Here is a 15,113-nt window from a genome sequence, read left to right as displayed (position 1 = left end):
CACAGAAATTGTTGGGGAAAAAGAGCAAACCAATGGCCACACCTCTATTCTTTTTGACAGAACACAGAAGCATCAAAATTAGTGTTGGTCAGGGGTTCTCTCTCGGGCAGGAACCCCCAACCATGCCTGCTTCGATGGTGGTTTTCACCTGAGGATTTTCCTGTAAATTGGTTGGGCAATGTATTAGATGAAAAGATTCTCTAATATATTCAATCCAACTCTTTATCAATCTTCTTCTCAACTTCAGCTTTTAGAATATATATATATATATATAAACTAGTTCTTTAATATATCAATCTAGCTCTTTACCAATTTTCTCATCAAGTTTTAGAGAAAAAAAAAGTTGATGGGCAAGACATTGTAAACAAGTTCGATCAATGATTTCTACATGTTCAGTTCACAATTCGTGATTCATAGGTCGGCTAATGTATTTTAAATTCAAGACTTACTTCTATACTGATCCATTCCGGTACATCACACTGAGACACAAATAGTGTATTGCCCCATTAGAGAACTAAATTTACTTTGTAAAAATAATTGTCGCCTGCTGAGATACTTCGGAATTTCCTTCTTCATTGTCGCCTTAGGAAGTGCCTCCAAATGCAAGGTGTCATGACCAGCAAACAGTTCTCCATCATTGCCAAGCTCTCTCTTCCCGCCCCCCGCACCCCCCCCCCTCTCTTTCAGTCTGATTTCTGCAAATTTTTTACATTCAAGATCCAGCCAGTGAGGAAGCTTTTTAGACTTTGCCCACAAGGTTGGCTTCTAATTGTTTTCTTGCTTTCTGAATTTTTGCTTCATAATCAATATATTAGATATACTCGGTTACTCTTTATGATTGTTCACAATCCAAATTCACATTCAAAACTCAACTTTCCAATAGCACAGCATACTATGGAGATATAACTGTAAATGCAATGGATATCAACTCATTTGATAAGAGGAAGCCATCAGGGTCACTAAGCCGAATAAACTCTAGTACCTCTTCAATCTTCTGCCCACTGGATAATGCAGACCCAAATTCATCTGGTCTCAGTGCTCTTTTTTCCTCGTTCAGTGCGACCACATGTCCACTCTCCACGTAAGGTTGAAAAGCCTGGCAAAGAGAGGCGAGAAGATGGCTACCAAACGCTCCTGCAAAGGACTTCACTTCTAGGCCTCTTGCAGTTCTAAGTGAGAGCATCACAACATCCATTGTCATGTCTTTGGCATCAATTTGATCAGTGCCGTGGTTATCTACCAACCCAGCCTCCAAATTCTGTACGTAGCCCATGTACTCTTTCATCTTCCTGGGTCTCGAGTACCTCAGTCCGCCAGTATAACTAGCCGCCCCAAGACCGAAACCATAGAAAGATTTGTTCTGCCAGTATGTCAGATTGTGCTTACATTCATAGCCACTCTTGCAATAGCTACTGACCTCATAATGGTTATAACCAGCACTTGACAGCGTCTCCGAAGCCATCTTATAGAACTCTGCAGACTGAGTTTCAGAAGGCAGAGGGAACTCCCCTGGTGTATACCTGCAAAACATCCAATTTCAAATTCTAGACCGTTATGGCAAGATGTGAAGCTTTTAGCCTTTCATTACTGGAACTACTAGTTGACTTACAAAACTCCAAACTTGGTTCCTTGCTCCACCTGCAAATCATAGACAGACACATGAGTAGGTTTAGATTCTACGGTTCGCTTCAAGCTCTCCTGCCACATCTCTGGCGTCTGATGAGGGAGAGAAGAGATGAGATCCATGCTCCAATTTTTCAGACCACATGAGCCAATGATATCAATAGCCTCATAAACCTCATCGATGCCATGAGCTCTTCCGCACGCCATCAACAACTCTTTTTGAAATGCCTGCACTCCTAGAGAGACTCTATTCACTCCTAAGTCCAATAATTCCCTCGTTTTCCTCGTATCAAATGTCCCGGGATCCATTTCTATTGACATTTCTACATCCGGGCATACCCCAAATTTTGATCTGAGGGCTTCCAGAATTGACCAGATGAGTCTCGGTGGCACGAGGGATGGCGTTCCTCCTCCAAAAAAGACAGTTTCGAGAGGTGGATTGTTGTTAGATGCTACTTTTGTTGCTTCAATTTCTCGACAGAGGAGTTGAACATAATTTGCGATTCGTGGGTCATCATCTTCAGTTTGGCTTAAAGAAGAGCCAAGAGCGACAATTGGGAAGTCACAGTAATGACAGCGCTTTCTACAGAAAGGGAGGTGGACATAGGCTGACGTTGGAGGTAACAAGGGGTTCTGGTTAGTGGCGTTAGCATCGAGTGAGGAATTTTCTCGAACAGAAAGCGGGTTGTTGAGGAACGCATTCGAGATGGAGAGGGAAGCAGCTGGGATTTTGGATTTGTATGGAATAGCAGTAACAATGGGAGTGAAGGTTGCTCTGAGCAGCATGATTTGAATTGTGTGAAAAATAAAAAGCTACGGCTACCATTGGGGATGGGCAACCCGGCGTATGTGTAGCGCCATGGAGCCAAATAAAAAGCTACTATTGGCAAAATCAGTTGGACATGAACATTATTAATACCGTTTGAAATGAGTATGGTTCCCACATCGGGCAAGAGAGTGAAACTGCACTCAAAGACTCACCCATATAAATGAAAACGAGGCGTCCTTCCAAGCCACGCAGCCGCGCTGTGAGCACAGAGCGAACTATTCTTTCGCCTTTTACTAAAGAATACCGTGTGCTCGCCGCACTCAGCGGCATACGCCTATTTTTGGAGGGTGTTTTTCGTAAGAAAAAACCCTAACAAAGTTTAGTTTAAATTAAAATCTATTATGTTATAGGAAATTATTTTTTTAATCAAATTCTGCTTATGAATTTTGATAAATAATATCCGATTGGCTATTACGTATTACTTTGCTTACAAAATAAATGATGCAATTACCTAAATTTAAAAATACAAATTTTAATAAAAATGATTCTTTCAAAATAAAAAATAATAATAATTTAATTTTGTTATCTTCCAAAATTAGGAAAGGATAAATAATGGAATCAAAGATTTTTTGAGTCGCAATTTTCTTCTTCTCAACATGCAAAACACTCATCAAATAAATATATTAACAAAGCCTCTAAAATGTTCATAAAAGTAATGGTTAAACTGTTCTCAAAAAACAACTAAAATTACAACTCTATTGGCATGATTCAACCTGACTAAGCTAAGCTATGAATTAAAGATAAGTGCAACAAAATTATGAAGGCTTGAAGATTTAACAAACAAACCCTTAAAGCATTGTCTTCTTCACAAGGAGTACTGGTTTCATGCAAAATTTAAACCAGTTACTCCAAAATGTTTTGGCCCATTTAAAGTGATGAATGTTGTATGGTGGGAGAAGTAAAAAACAAACCCTAAGCAATAAAGACTCGAGAACAAAAGTTTTTCCGTACGCAAATTAAACCCTTTGTAAATTGTCCATAATTGTTGGAATTGGGCTTACGAACGATGCAAATAATAGGGGGTTCTCACTGTAAACATGGCGATGGCGTTGAAGACAATGAACCCACCAATAGTGAAAGTGATGACGCAAACACCAACCCCCTTAGCATGAGCGTTCCCTAGCGATGAGGTGGTTGAGCAGCGTCAGGTTGAAATCACTTGCATAGAGAACATGTCATGGATGCCGATTTGGAATCACTGAGGGTGCCACTAGAAGAGTTACCTCAAATAGTCAGTTGGTGCTGGGATATGAAAGGTGGGAATGCAGACATGAAGCAACATCTGACAACTGAGAAAGGAATCATGGCCAGTAGGGGTTGATTGATTCCACGAAGTCTGGATGGTTGCATTGAGTTAAACTTTAAAATTATGGAGATTATGAAGAGAATAGAAGATTGCATTATTTGTTGGTTGAAAGGTTATTAGAAAAATAAGCTTTGAACCTTTTACACTTGACATGTAAGGCAATTGCATGATGCATGCAAGAGGCCAAGAATTGAAAAGTTATTTAAAAAATATTTTTTCTTTGAGGCTGTGCAGAATGCAGATATGTATTGATGTTTTATCAATTGGTTGATTATAATGGACAAGTTTCATTACCCTCATACGTGATTCTAACAGAAAATATAAGAAGACAAAAAATCAATATGTGAATATACATTGAGACTTTCATTTGACTTGGATTCACATGATATAATAAAATTCGTGTGTGGATACTAATTCTCGCACGGATAGCGGGCCACGTCGCTCAAAACGAGCACCCATCCTGCTTTAATATACATAGATAGATTCTTGGTTGTTTTTGGGTAATTGATTTAATGAGCATATTCTTTGTTGTTCATGGAGGGTGCTGACTATTTATTTAAGCTTAAACGGGTCGCATATCAATCCGGATCAGGTCACGTTCAATGAGCACTGTTAAATGCTCATTGAACGTGCTTACCATATTATGCCTACATTCAGTCCCATTAGGTTGCAACAAGGCCAGCCTGAGTGACGCAGTTTGTGATTGTGATCAATGGAATTAATGTGTGAATCATGGCTTTTAAAAACAAACCAGTGATCAAACCGGTCAGGGGTCCGGTTACTGGTTTGAATTGTTCGACCATTCGACCTGAATGGTCAGCCCATTCTAACAAAAAAAAATTGAAAAACGGTCAAAACCGTTTGATTGGTTAATCGAACGGTTCAACGGTTTGTTGACCAAAATCAACGATTTTGGGGGAAAAAGCAGTTTTGGAAGAAAACGGAACCGATCAGGTGACCAGTTCCTAATTTTTCCAGTCCAACCGCCTGGTCCGATCCGATTTTGAAAACAGTGGTGTGAATTGTGGGTTTTGTCACCGCCACCCAAGGTCTGGCTGCACTGCACATGAGAAAAAAAACTTGTGAAACGAAAGCCTGGATTTAGTATGAGTTTGGATCTGTGGGTGTTTAGTTGATAAAAGGATTTAGTTATTGGTGTTTAATCTTCACTTATTGAGTTTGTATCCCCAACTTTTGTACATGTTCTATAAAATTTTAAAACAGTGGACATTTATTCACTAAATGTTTGTACTTGATTTATTTACAAAACCAAAAAAAACAATAATAAACCTATTTATTGACACTTAGGCATCACTATACACCATTAGACACTACATCAGCAAAACATTGAATAAATGCCTACCTGTTGGACGCTTTTCCCAACAGTAGACACACATAAATCAAGGCATGTATTTACAATTCCCTATGTGTATAGATTCGCAGAATGGGAAAATGCTGAAATGGTGCTTATGTGGCAGCGGTTCCAAACACCTTATACTTTCACTCCCGGGAGATGAGGGATTGTTTTAAGCCTCAAATCGTTTGCCCTACGAAAATAAAGCCAAAACCCAAACTTTAACGGCTGTATGATTTCACAAGTGGATGAACGATACTATAAGTTTGAAATTATGGTAAAAAAAAACACCTACTTTTTCTCCTAGTCTAGGATGCTCAACTGTGCAATACAACAATTCTTATAAGAATAGAAGATGAACAAATCCCCTACCTCCAAAATATAAGATTATCCCATTAGTAATTGTTACAGAAGACATTTGACCATGTATGGCCCTTCGAGCTCATATCCCAATTTTCGATAATAATGCCGGGTCCCCACCCCTGAAATTACAGCTATTTTTTTGGATCTATGCTCCATACGAGCAATCCGCTCTGCCTCTTCCATCAAAAGTGTCCCATAGCCCTGCAGAACACGGACAGAAAAATCTCAGTCAGGATGCAATTAAAAGACGGCAACTTCAAATACCTCTCTTTCTCTTCCCCCTTTGTGCTTGAGAGAGAGAGAGAGAGAAACCATAAACAGGTTCTAGGTAATAATAGCATCTCATGCAAATGACTGAATAATAGAACGAAATTATCTTCAATTCAAGAGCTTATCCTCCAAAAGGTATTAAGGTAATTGGTTTTTCGGGAAGACTGAGAATTGAGGAAACTGCTGAAGTGCTAATTTGCAAAGCTGAGTCGGTAACCTAAAAGGCTGGACACTTGATTACTGATACAAGGCTAATTAGGATAATCACCCACTTGGACCATCTAACCACATCATTTTTCGGTAACTTAGAAGACTGAAAGATGAAAGTTGTTGTGGCAAATGGGTCTAAATGACCCATCTAAGGCTGCATTTAGCATTCCTTATTTTAAGGACTTATGTCCTTTTTGCAGTTAAAAACTCTGTGTTCATAGGGGCATTTTAACTGTAAAAAGGAGACAAGTCTTTAAAATAAGGAATGCCAAATGCAACCTAAAAGACCTTTACCAATTTCCAAAAACATAAAAGTACCTGATGCTGTAGTTTGTCAGCATCCCGTCCATGCACAGGCACTGCTGTTCCATAAACATGGAGCTCACGAACAATTGAACATCTTCCAGTGAGTTCTGGACATGTTGTATTCCGGCCACACTTCCGCAAGCGTAACAACCCAACAAGAATATCCTGGAAACAGAAATAAAAGATTAGCATCAATTGACCTTAGCAAACAATTGCTGCTTCTAGGAAGAAATAATAATGTACAAGGGCGGATGTATTAGCCTTGGTGCAATGATCAGGTTAATATTTTCCTTGGACTGGCAAAGAGAGTGGATGGATGGAGACTCAAAAGGTTGTTATAAGCAAGATGAATGGCGAGGAAAAGAGTCCTCAGAATATGTGATTATATTTTAGAGAATCTAAAATCTTGTATCCAGGGTGAATATCTAGATCAGGTCAGCAAGTATAGGGATTGATGGAACAACATTAATTTATTTCCTCTCTCTCTCTCTCATTCCTACTTTTATTAACAAAGTATTTTGCTACTGATAAGAAAAATGCTATACCCACTGAGAGAAAAATGATTTGATACCTGGCGTGTATCCTCGTATGAGAGAAAAGTTTCCCAACCCTCATTTGCTGTATAGTCACGACGAACGAGCTCCACTTCTTCAGGCTTTATTTTGTGGTGAATGTCCTGAATTTCCACCACAGATATGTTATATGAACAACAAAACTCAAACTATCTAGATTTTTTTAACGCAAATAAGCACAACTGTCTTCCTACTTGAATTCCAGCTTCACGTGTTCTGACATCACGGCATTTCAAACCCAAGTCATCCATCCGAGCCAAAGCCAATTCACGGAGATTTCCCTTCTCAACTCCAGAAGTAACCAGAGGCATGGGGATGTCCCTCTGAACTCTATAAACACGTGTCCATGGAGGTACCATTGCTAGGATTCTGGCTATTATATCCACAAGTTGCTCTGGTGGGTAGTTTCTGTACCTGCAAGATAGTACAAGTAAAAATTATTTGTTGCCCATCAAATTTCTATTACATTTTAATTTGATCATCAAATGATCATGCTTTCTCCATGCTATATACCAGAACTGGTATTTTAAGCACAGAGACATGAATTAGTTAGACACATGGAGGACCAGATACTTCAAAATACCTTCCAGTTTTCCATAGTTCATAAAGCCCTGTTCCACGAATTACAAGTGTTGGATAGATTTTAAGACCATCTGCCCTAAATGATGGACTCTCAAAGAATTCCCGAAAGCTTTCCAAGTCCCTCTCAACCCCAACATTTGGGAGATCAGGCATCATGTGAGCCACAACCTGAAGAAGCATGCAAATTAACTCAAAGGCAACATAGAAAGACTAGTTCATTTTGGAACAAGACATGATAAGTATGGCAGCCTTAGCATTTGGTATTCCCTGAAGAGAGGGCTAATTTTTTTGAGAAATGATAAGTCTATGAATTACATTAATATAGGAAAAACTGTACATGTAAATTGCAGGACATGAGCCAAGATCAGACCTTAAAACCAGCATCTTTTGCGAGACAAAAACAATCAGCTACAGCAGCTACAGTGTGCCCTCTATTAGTGTCGCGAGCAACATCTTCATATGTGCTTTGAACCCCTATTTCTAGTCTTGTACATCCATAAGAAAGCATCTGCCGAAGATGAGGTCCAAGGCAATAATCTGGCCTCCTAATAGATTAAATACAATGAAGAAGACATTATCCAAAACCCATTTACCATGAAAAAAATGAATTACAGAAGCTCCACATGGGTGCAAGTTGGGTACCCAATTCAGTGAATTTCCGTTTCATCAGGCGTTCAGGCCTGGGCCCTTGCACTGCACTCCTTCAAAATTTTATGAATGCTCAACCCAGGCCCACCCAAGTTGCAGCCTTAAAGTTCCTAAGATGTTTACAAATTGAACTACAATTACAGTTTGTTGCACTAGTGAATTGGTAAGTGAAGCTCTTTGGAAGGAAATCATAATTTTTTGTCAAAAATAAATAAAACAGAAGGCCAACTTCTTGAGAGCTTCCTTTATTTCCCACCCTGTGGTTTACACTTCATATGCAGCATGATAAAGACTCGTCAATAAATGGGTCCCAAGTAGGAAAGGACATATATTAAAAATGATTTGATGATCGCAACCATCACATTTTTAGACCTTTTCTTTCCCTCCATAGTATTAAAGTATTAATAAATAAACTCAAAATTGTCAGTTTTCATAGTTGAATGAAAATTTGACCAAGGAGATCTCCTAGGTAGGACACATTGACTGGTGAGCCTTAACCAGAATGTATGCATGTTTATAGCATAGCTGCAGGAAAGATGGGGCCTTCCCATATTCTCAGCTCTCAAAAGTAACCAAGATTTTTTAACTTAAATCTGACTCACGTTTCAATAGTCATGCCAATACACTTTATGGCACTATGCTCTGAGTAACAAACTGCCTCCTCAACATTTGCAGAAGTATGTCCTGACAGTGCATCATGAAGATTCCGTATAAAATAATCACGATATTCAGATGGCAATGACATGAAAGTACCTCCCATTAAGATGAATTCAACCTGCAAAATATCCATTGGTTGAAATAGTAGACTTTTATGCTTTGTGCATTCTTGTCCAGAAAAAAAAAAAAAAAAAAAAAAAAAGATTTTTGTGATTATGAGACAAAAAAGTCAAACCTTATCCACACTGTGGCCTAAACGTTTGAGCTGATCTATTCTGCTTCTAGCCTGAACATAAGGGTTATATCTGAAATCATGTAAGTTGTGAGCAAAAATGAGAAGATGGCTTGAAAGAGTAAGGCACAATAGTAGATATATTTATGATGTATTTTCAGACATAAAGATTATAAAGATCAAAGTTAAATAAAGAAGCACATTTACCAAAAGTTTAGGAGTCCATACTTTTAAACTAGTAGAAACCGTCAATCAAACTCAAATCACTTTGAACTGTGAAATGAACCCAATTGTCTTCCTTCAGAGTTTAAAGTAATACTTCCTTATTCAGGTTGTGAACTGATACTTTCCACTTTTGGCATTAGTGCATGTTTGAGCTGACTTGCCTGCCTTTCTTTTGGCTCTTAGTTGATAAACACCTCTTCCTTTACTTCCTCTTTGCTTGGCTTTACCTGCTCTTATTACTAGCTCTGTTAGACTAATAGCATGTTTGAGATTATTTCCCTGCCTGTCTACTGCTTTGTCTGACAGACTATTAGGACTAGGACTAATGAGCTTCCTTTCTTACCAACTAAAGGACTAATCATCGCAAAATAGGGTTGTGCCAGTCCCACTTGATAGGGTTAGGTAGGAAAACGCTAACTTGATCTAAAATTGGGTTGAGTTAGGTAGGAATTGGGAAAACATTTAAATTTGTGTATAGAATGGTTTTAATTTAAAACTTTGCATAAAAGTATGGGTCTAGATACAACAGCTAAGCCAATTATAAACCAGGTCTATTCTAGAAAGAAGAAGAGAAGAGCCACATCAACAAATTCAGTTAACAACATGGCAAGTTAATCAACAAACAGGCTGGCAAGATCAAGAATAACATACAGCCAAGATGTAACTACCAATCTTGATGGAATTAAGTGTACAACATAAAAGACCAAATAAATGAAAGAGAAAGCTGGCATTGCTCTCTCGTTCGCTCGCTCTGCACCCCGTTGAAGTGGTGTCTAACAATATTGGTATTAGAAGTCTATATCCAAGTAAAGCCGAGATGCCGACTACCAGGTTGGAATCTGTGGAAGACCGGATCGATAGAATGGAAGTTGGGATGCACAAGATGTCCAACAATCTCCAAGAGCTGAAAACAACCCTAGCAGCAGTGGTCGTGCAACTGGAAAAAGGAAACAGTGCAAGTAACAAGGGCGGAGAACAAGAAGGAACCAGTGGCAGAGACAATGGCAGAGGCAACACAATGGGAACAGGAAGAGGCAGACCAACCCTCACCAGGCTTGACTTCCCCACATTCACCAACAGCGACCTTGTACCCTGGATTTTAAAGCCGAGAGGCACTTTGAATATCATGAAGCCCCTAGTAATCAGAGTCTCAGTTGCATCATTTCACTTGGAAGGGGAAGCCATTCTATGGTTTCAATGGTTCTGTAGATCCCACCCCCATGTTGCTTGGGCAGACTTCACAGAAGCCCTCTGTATATGCTTCAGTCCTTCAAGATTCGAAGGTTTCGATGAGTCTATCCAAAATAAGATAGATAGGCCCTGTAAGAGAATACCAATTAGAATTCAAAGGCCTTGCCACACGGGTACAGGGGTGGCCAGAAAGAACTCTGTTGGGCTGCTTTATTGGGGGGCTTAAAGAGGAAATCCAAGTAGAAGTCAAGGCCATGCAGCCTTCCTCTGTGCAAAAAATAGTATAGAGATCTCAACCATTATATATTATTTCCCTCCTGCTATCTATGTTCTACACAATCTTTTTCTGTAACTAACATTCCATATATCATCATCGTCATCATCACCACCACCATCATCATCTAACCCTTTGTCTTAACTCTATATGGTTAGCTACACAAATTGTGTTCTACCATTTCGTTCTGTTCAATGCCATATCCATTGTTAAATTATTGGTCCTTAAATCATATTCATCCTATGTCCATAAAATACTAATATGATTATTTGTGACTGCACCCAAAAAATGATTACTTGGGCTTGGTAGTTTCTAGTCATGAACTTATGATAAATGACTGCAGGTTGCACCACTCACAAGTCGCAAACATGCTACATTTTAGACTGCTGTAAGGAAACAAAAGCTACTCCAATTCCCAATGTATCTCTATCATCATCCTCTAACCCTTGTCCTGACTATATGAGGTTGACTCAAGGATTAAAATATCAATACACCCGATACCCAAACATGGGTATCAGTGCGCATGATATGGCCGATACTCATGTTTTTTTGTTTTTTATTTTATAATAATCAGGGGGTTGGGGAAGAGGTCTAAGACCCTTTAAATATTTCAAAAAGTCTGTGTATCGATGTATCCCAGTGATACGATACGTCCCAATCCCATATTGGATGTATTGTATCTATATTTTAATCCTTGGGTTGACTACATGAACCCTTCACCATTCCATTCTGTTCAGTCCCAATGTATCTATATATACAAATAAAATAAAACCTAACATATCCAACACTCAATATCTAACATTTTGAACATAGCCTTAACCAGGAGACTGAATATCCCACACTCCTCTTCCTCTTCCTGTCTTCCCTACCCTCTTTGACTGATCAATGGTAATGCCCTAATATTCATCATGGTTCTGAATGGCAGAGCTTAATGGACCGTCCTCGCTGTGCATAAACACCCATTACTTCCATTTTTTTTATCAATACCCATTACTTCCAATTAACCTCCCTTTCATTTTTCTTCTTCTATTTTCTATTTTGGATTTCTTTTATTTACATGTTTTCTTGAGAAACTACAATATTTTACTCATTTCATGCTGATATAAATCATTATTTTGAAGAATATGCATATTAATCCATAAATTTCACTCCATTCGCCATGAGCTTGAATTTTTATAAAATAGCACATGTAGTACTTCTTTTTTGAAGAGTAAAGAAGAAAAATTTTATTAAATAAAAAAAAAGGTACAACTTTAGTAGGTGTCAAGGTAACACCCAAACAACTGAAGCTATGAAAACATATTTACATTACAAGCTGGGATCTCAAGAACACCCCAGAAATTTTCCTCTAGGTCTGCACTATTAAATTGCTCAAATTCTAGTAGAATCGAGACCCAGCTTGAAACAAGCTTTCCTACCGAGGTGACCACAGCTTCAATGCTTTTGGACTTGTCTTCGAACAGCCATTCATTTCTTTCCTTCCAAAGTCCAGCACAATGCAAAAGGGATGCAGCTCCACAAAATGTTTGCTTTCTTGGTTCCTTTAAACCTTGCCCAGGCTGAGAATATCTCTACAGGTAGGGGTGGCCACGAGCCGAGCTTCTCACAAGTTATTCGAGTTTGGCTCGTGAAAAGCTCAGTTCGACTCGGTTTAAACCGAGCTTCAAACCAAGTTTGAGCCTGATATATAAGCTCGTTTGCTAATTGAGCCAAGCTCGAGCCCAGTGAAGCTCGGCTCGTGAGGCTCGCGAGCCTAATCGGGCCTAGTATACATATACATATATAAATATATATATATATATATATATATATATAATAAATCATTTTTGTTATATATAATAATATTTTTATTTTTTATGTATAATAGTAAATAATTTGTATAATTCTCATTTTTTTGTATGTAAAATAAAAAACATTTTTATATGTATATTTTTTATTTTTTATATGTATAGTAATAAGCCACTTTTATAATTCTTAGTTTTTTGTATGTAAAATAAAAAATACTTCTATATGTATAATTTTTATTTTTTAGAAAAAACTCGACTTGCAGTCGAGATCGAGTTGAGCCTAGCTCGAACTTGTGAGCTTTGAACCAAGCCGAGCTCGAGCTTGAGTTCGAGGCTAATACAATTTCAGCGAGTCGAGCTCGAAGACAGAGATAACTTGGACTGTTCTAACTTATCCAACAACAGCACACACTCCTCCACTTCTTCATCCAGCAAAGGTCTTCTGAGGTTGGGACACCACACCAACTGCTCGCCTCTCATCTCATGACATTGGGCAATCACCACCTGGTGTTCTGCTAGTCTGTAGAGTCTTGGACAGATATTACACAACTTTCCAACCCCACTCCAATCATCCTTCCAAAACCTCACCCTAGTCCCCCCACTCCCACCCTAAAAGCTCACTAAACTCCTGAATTCTTGGTTGAATTTCATAATGACTTTCCATACACTCCATAAGAACTTGACACCTCTCTTGGCTCCCAACCCAGCCTTGCCTCTCCATATTTCCCTACTACCACCCTCCTCCAAAGAGAATATCTTTCCCTTTCTAACACAAAGTCCCAAACCTCCAAAACCACTTCCCTAGCAAGGCTTTGTTAAAGATTTTTAATCTTCTTATCCCCAGCCCCCCTCCCACCCCCCCCCAAATTCTTTCAGCCTACATACCTTTTCCCATGTAGTATGCCCATCTACTAACACTGTTTGCAACCATCAGACCAGCTTTAGTCTATTTTTCCAAATTAAATTCATGATTCTGTATTTTTTCCAAAAAAACTACCCCCTTCTTTGAATCCTAATTAAAAGCAATCATTAACCAAGACCAAGTGTGGCACTATTTGGTGGGCAAACTCTTAGTCAATGTCCTTTAATCACTATCGGGTGTACCATGTATCCTTGATGAAACATCAGGCTGAAACCATCAAAGCCAGTTTGTGCATATTTAAGCTGACACCATCTATAGCAGAGTATTGCATATTTAACAAGAAACATAGAAGGATTTATGTCCTTGCCCTGTTAAAAGTTGTTGCCTCTTGTTTATTAATATCACAGGCACAAAAAGTGGGGAAAAAGATCTGGTCTATGGCCATGTGCCATACTGTCATTGCAAGATCATGCCAAAGTTCTCCTATCCATATCCTATTTGTTTTTTGTTTTTTTAGGTTGTTTATGTTTCTCTATGAAATGGGCGTAAATTTTTCATGCTGAAATATCTGAGCTATATTTTCATCCCTTTTAATAATGAAAATTTTGTTTTTCCTTTCCATTTCATCAAAATAAGTTAGAAGGGGCGAAAAAACAAAAATGATAGCTGTAATACTTCAACCTGAAAATGTTATGTCCATTTTACAGAGAAACCAATGCAAGTATGGAACCCTTGTCAAAATAAGGTTCTGTTGCTCTAGGTCCTTCAATAACTGGTTGTTATCTAACAGTAAGGAAAGAGGGCAAGAGATATAGAACCGATACCATTGAATCGATCAATATAGATGCAATTCAAAATAAAATAAAATAAAAGACATTATCCAGTTCATAAGATTGACAAGAACGCCGCTTAAACGGATAGGAACCTGAGTATGAAAAATTATTATAAATAAAGAAAAAGAAGAAAGCGAGGAAAGTTACCTGGCGCGAATAGCTCGCATACTGGTGGGTTCATATCCGGTGTAAGACTGGGTGCTGTACTCAAAATCAGAATCAGGTCCGCCGGGGCAATACACACAGATGTTCCCGGTGGTAGCGATGTGTGGACAACGATGAGGCTTCGACATGACAGCCACAACGGCGATACCAGAAGCGGTGCGGACGGGCTTGGCTCGGAGGCGAGGGAGCAGAGACTCGCGTTCCGACTCCGGCACCGCTGCTATCATCTCGACGAGTTTGGGGGCACGAGCGAGGCCATATTTGCGACAAGCTGCGGATTTGAGGGCGTTCAGATCAACGTTCTCTCCTCTGCGCAAGCGCTCCACCATGCCGTTCACGATCTCCGCGATTGCCCGGACTCGCGCCTCCTCTTCGCTGAGTTCGTGGCCGACCACCCCGCCTCGACCAGGCCGAGGCATCTTCCTTGGCTCAGCGACTTCGACCGTCGCCATGGATACGCGAGTGAGAGAAGATGGGGAACACTGCAACTCGAACTCCAAGTAGAAATTTCGTTGTCGAAAATAACCCAGTAATTGCGTTGAAATACCGAGCGGCTGTTAAAATAATACCGGTTATTTTGGGGTGGTAGAAGTGTAGGAACAATACCGGTTCAATTTGACTTAAACTGAACCAATCTGCGATTCAGGAAAAATAATTAAATACGACAGGTTTTACTGTTTTAGCAATTTAGACCGGGCATGGATGGGCCACTGGATTGACCTGATCGATGGACTGTGGACTATCTCGGCTCGGTCCAACCCTTAAAGGCTCAAACACACTTCACTGTTCACTCTTCAGTCTTTCACGCTTCACTTCACAGAATG

General features: G+C 39.3%; 2 protein-coding genes and 1 non-coding gene across 3 annotated transcripts; 1 reads left to right on the top strand and 2 right to left on the bottom strand.

The window, feature by feature from the left end:
• Positions 1 to 343: 343 nt before the first annotated feature.
• Positions 344 to 2,544, bottom strand: LOC148862588 (Radical SAM superfamily protein). Its single transcript, XM_088975768.1, has 2 exons — positions 1,610 to 2,544; positions 344 to 1,520 (listed from the first exon to the last, which is right to left on the bottom strand). Exons 1-2 carry the CDS (start codon positions 2,407 to 2,409, stop codon positions 893 to 895), a joined length of 1,428 nt encoding a protein of 475 aa, XP_088831894.1. The 5' UTR covers positions 2,410 to 2,544; the 3' UTR covers positions 344 to 892.
• Positions 2,545 to 2,642: 98 nt separating this feature from the next.
• LOC148862587 (U5 spliceosomal RNA) lies at positions 2,643 to 2,760 on the top strand. Its single transcript, XR_016112049.1, has one exon. It is a non-coding gene; the product is annotated as a U5 spliceosomal RNA (small nuclear RNA).
• Positions 2,761 to 4,969: 2,209 nt separating this feature from the next.
• On the bottom strand, positions 4,970 to 14,819 carry LOC148862586 (elongator complex protein 3). The gene is made up of 10 exons (XM_088977725.1): positions 14,272 to 14,819; positions 8,956 to 9,025; positions 8,666 to 8,838; positions 7,786 to 7,960; positions 7,417 to 7,583; positions 7,028 to 7,247; positions 6,833 to 6,937; positions 6,274 to 6,426; positions 5,485 to 5,676; positions 4,970 to 5,305 (listed from the first exon to the last, which is right to left on the bottom strand). The coding sequence occupies exons 1-9, from the start codon at positions 14,739 to 14,741 to the stop codon at positions 5,518 to 5,520; spliced, it is 1,692 nt and encodes a 563-aa protein (XP_088833851.1). The 5' UTR covers positions 14,742 to 14,819; the 3' UTR covers positions 4,970 to 5,305; positions 5,485 to 5,517.
• Between the last annotated feature and the right edge of the window lie 294 nt (positions 14,820 to 15,113).

The sequence above is a fragment of the Nelumbo lutea genome, chromosome 3 (genome assembly GCF_056320005.1).
Source record: "Nelumbo lutea isolate HS-2025 chromosome 3, American lotus-T2T, whole genome shotgun sequence".
NCBI classification, from domain to species: domain Eukaryota; kingdom Viridiplantae; phylum Streptophyta; class Magnoliopsida; order Proteales; family Nelumbonaceae; genus Nelumbo; species Nelumbo lutea.
The sequence above is the reverse complement of the archived record's forward strand: the minus strand, read 5'-3'. Positions and strand labels throughout refer to the sequence as shown.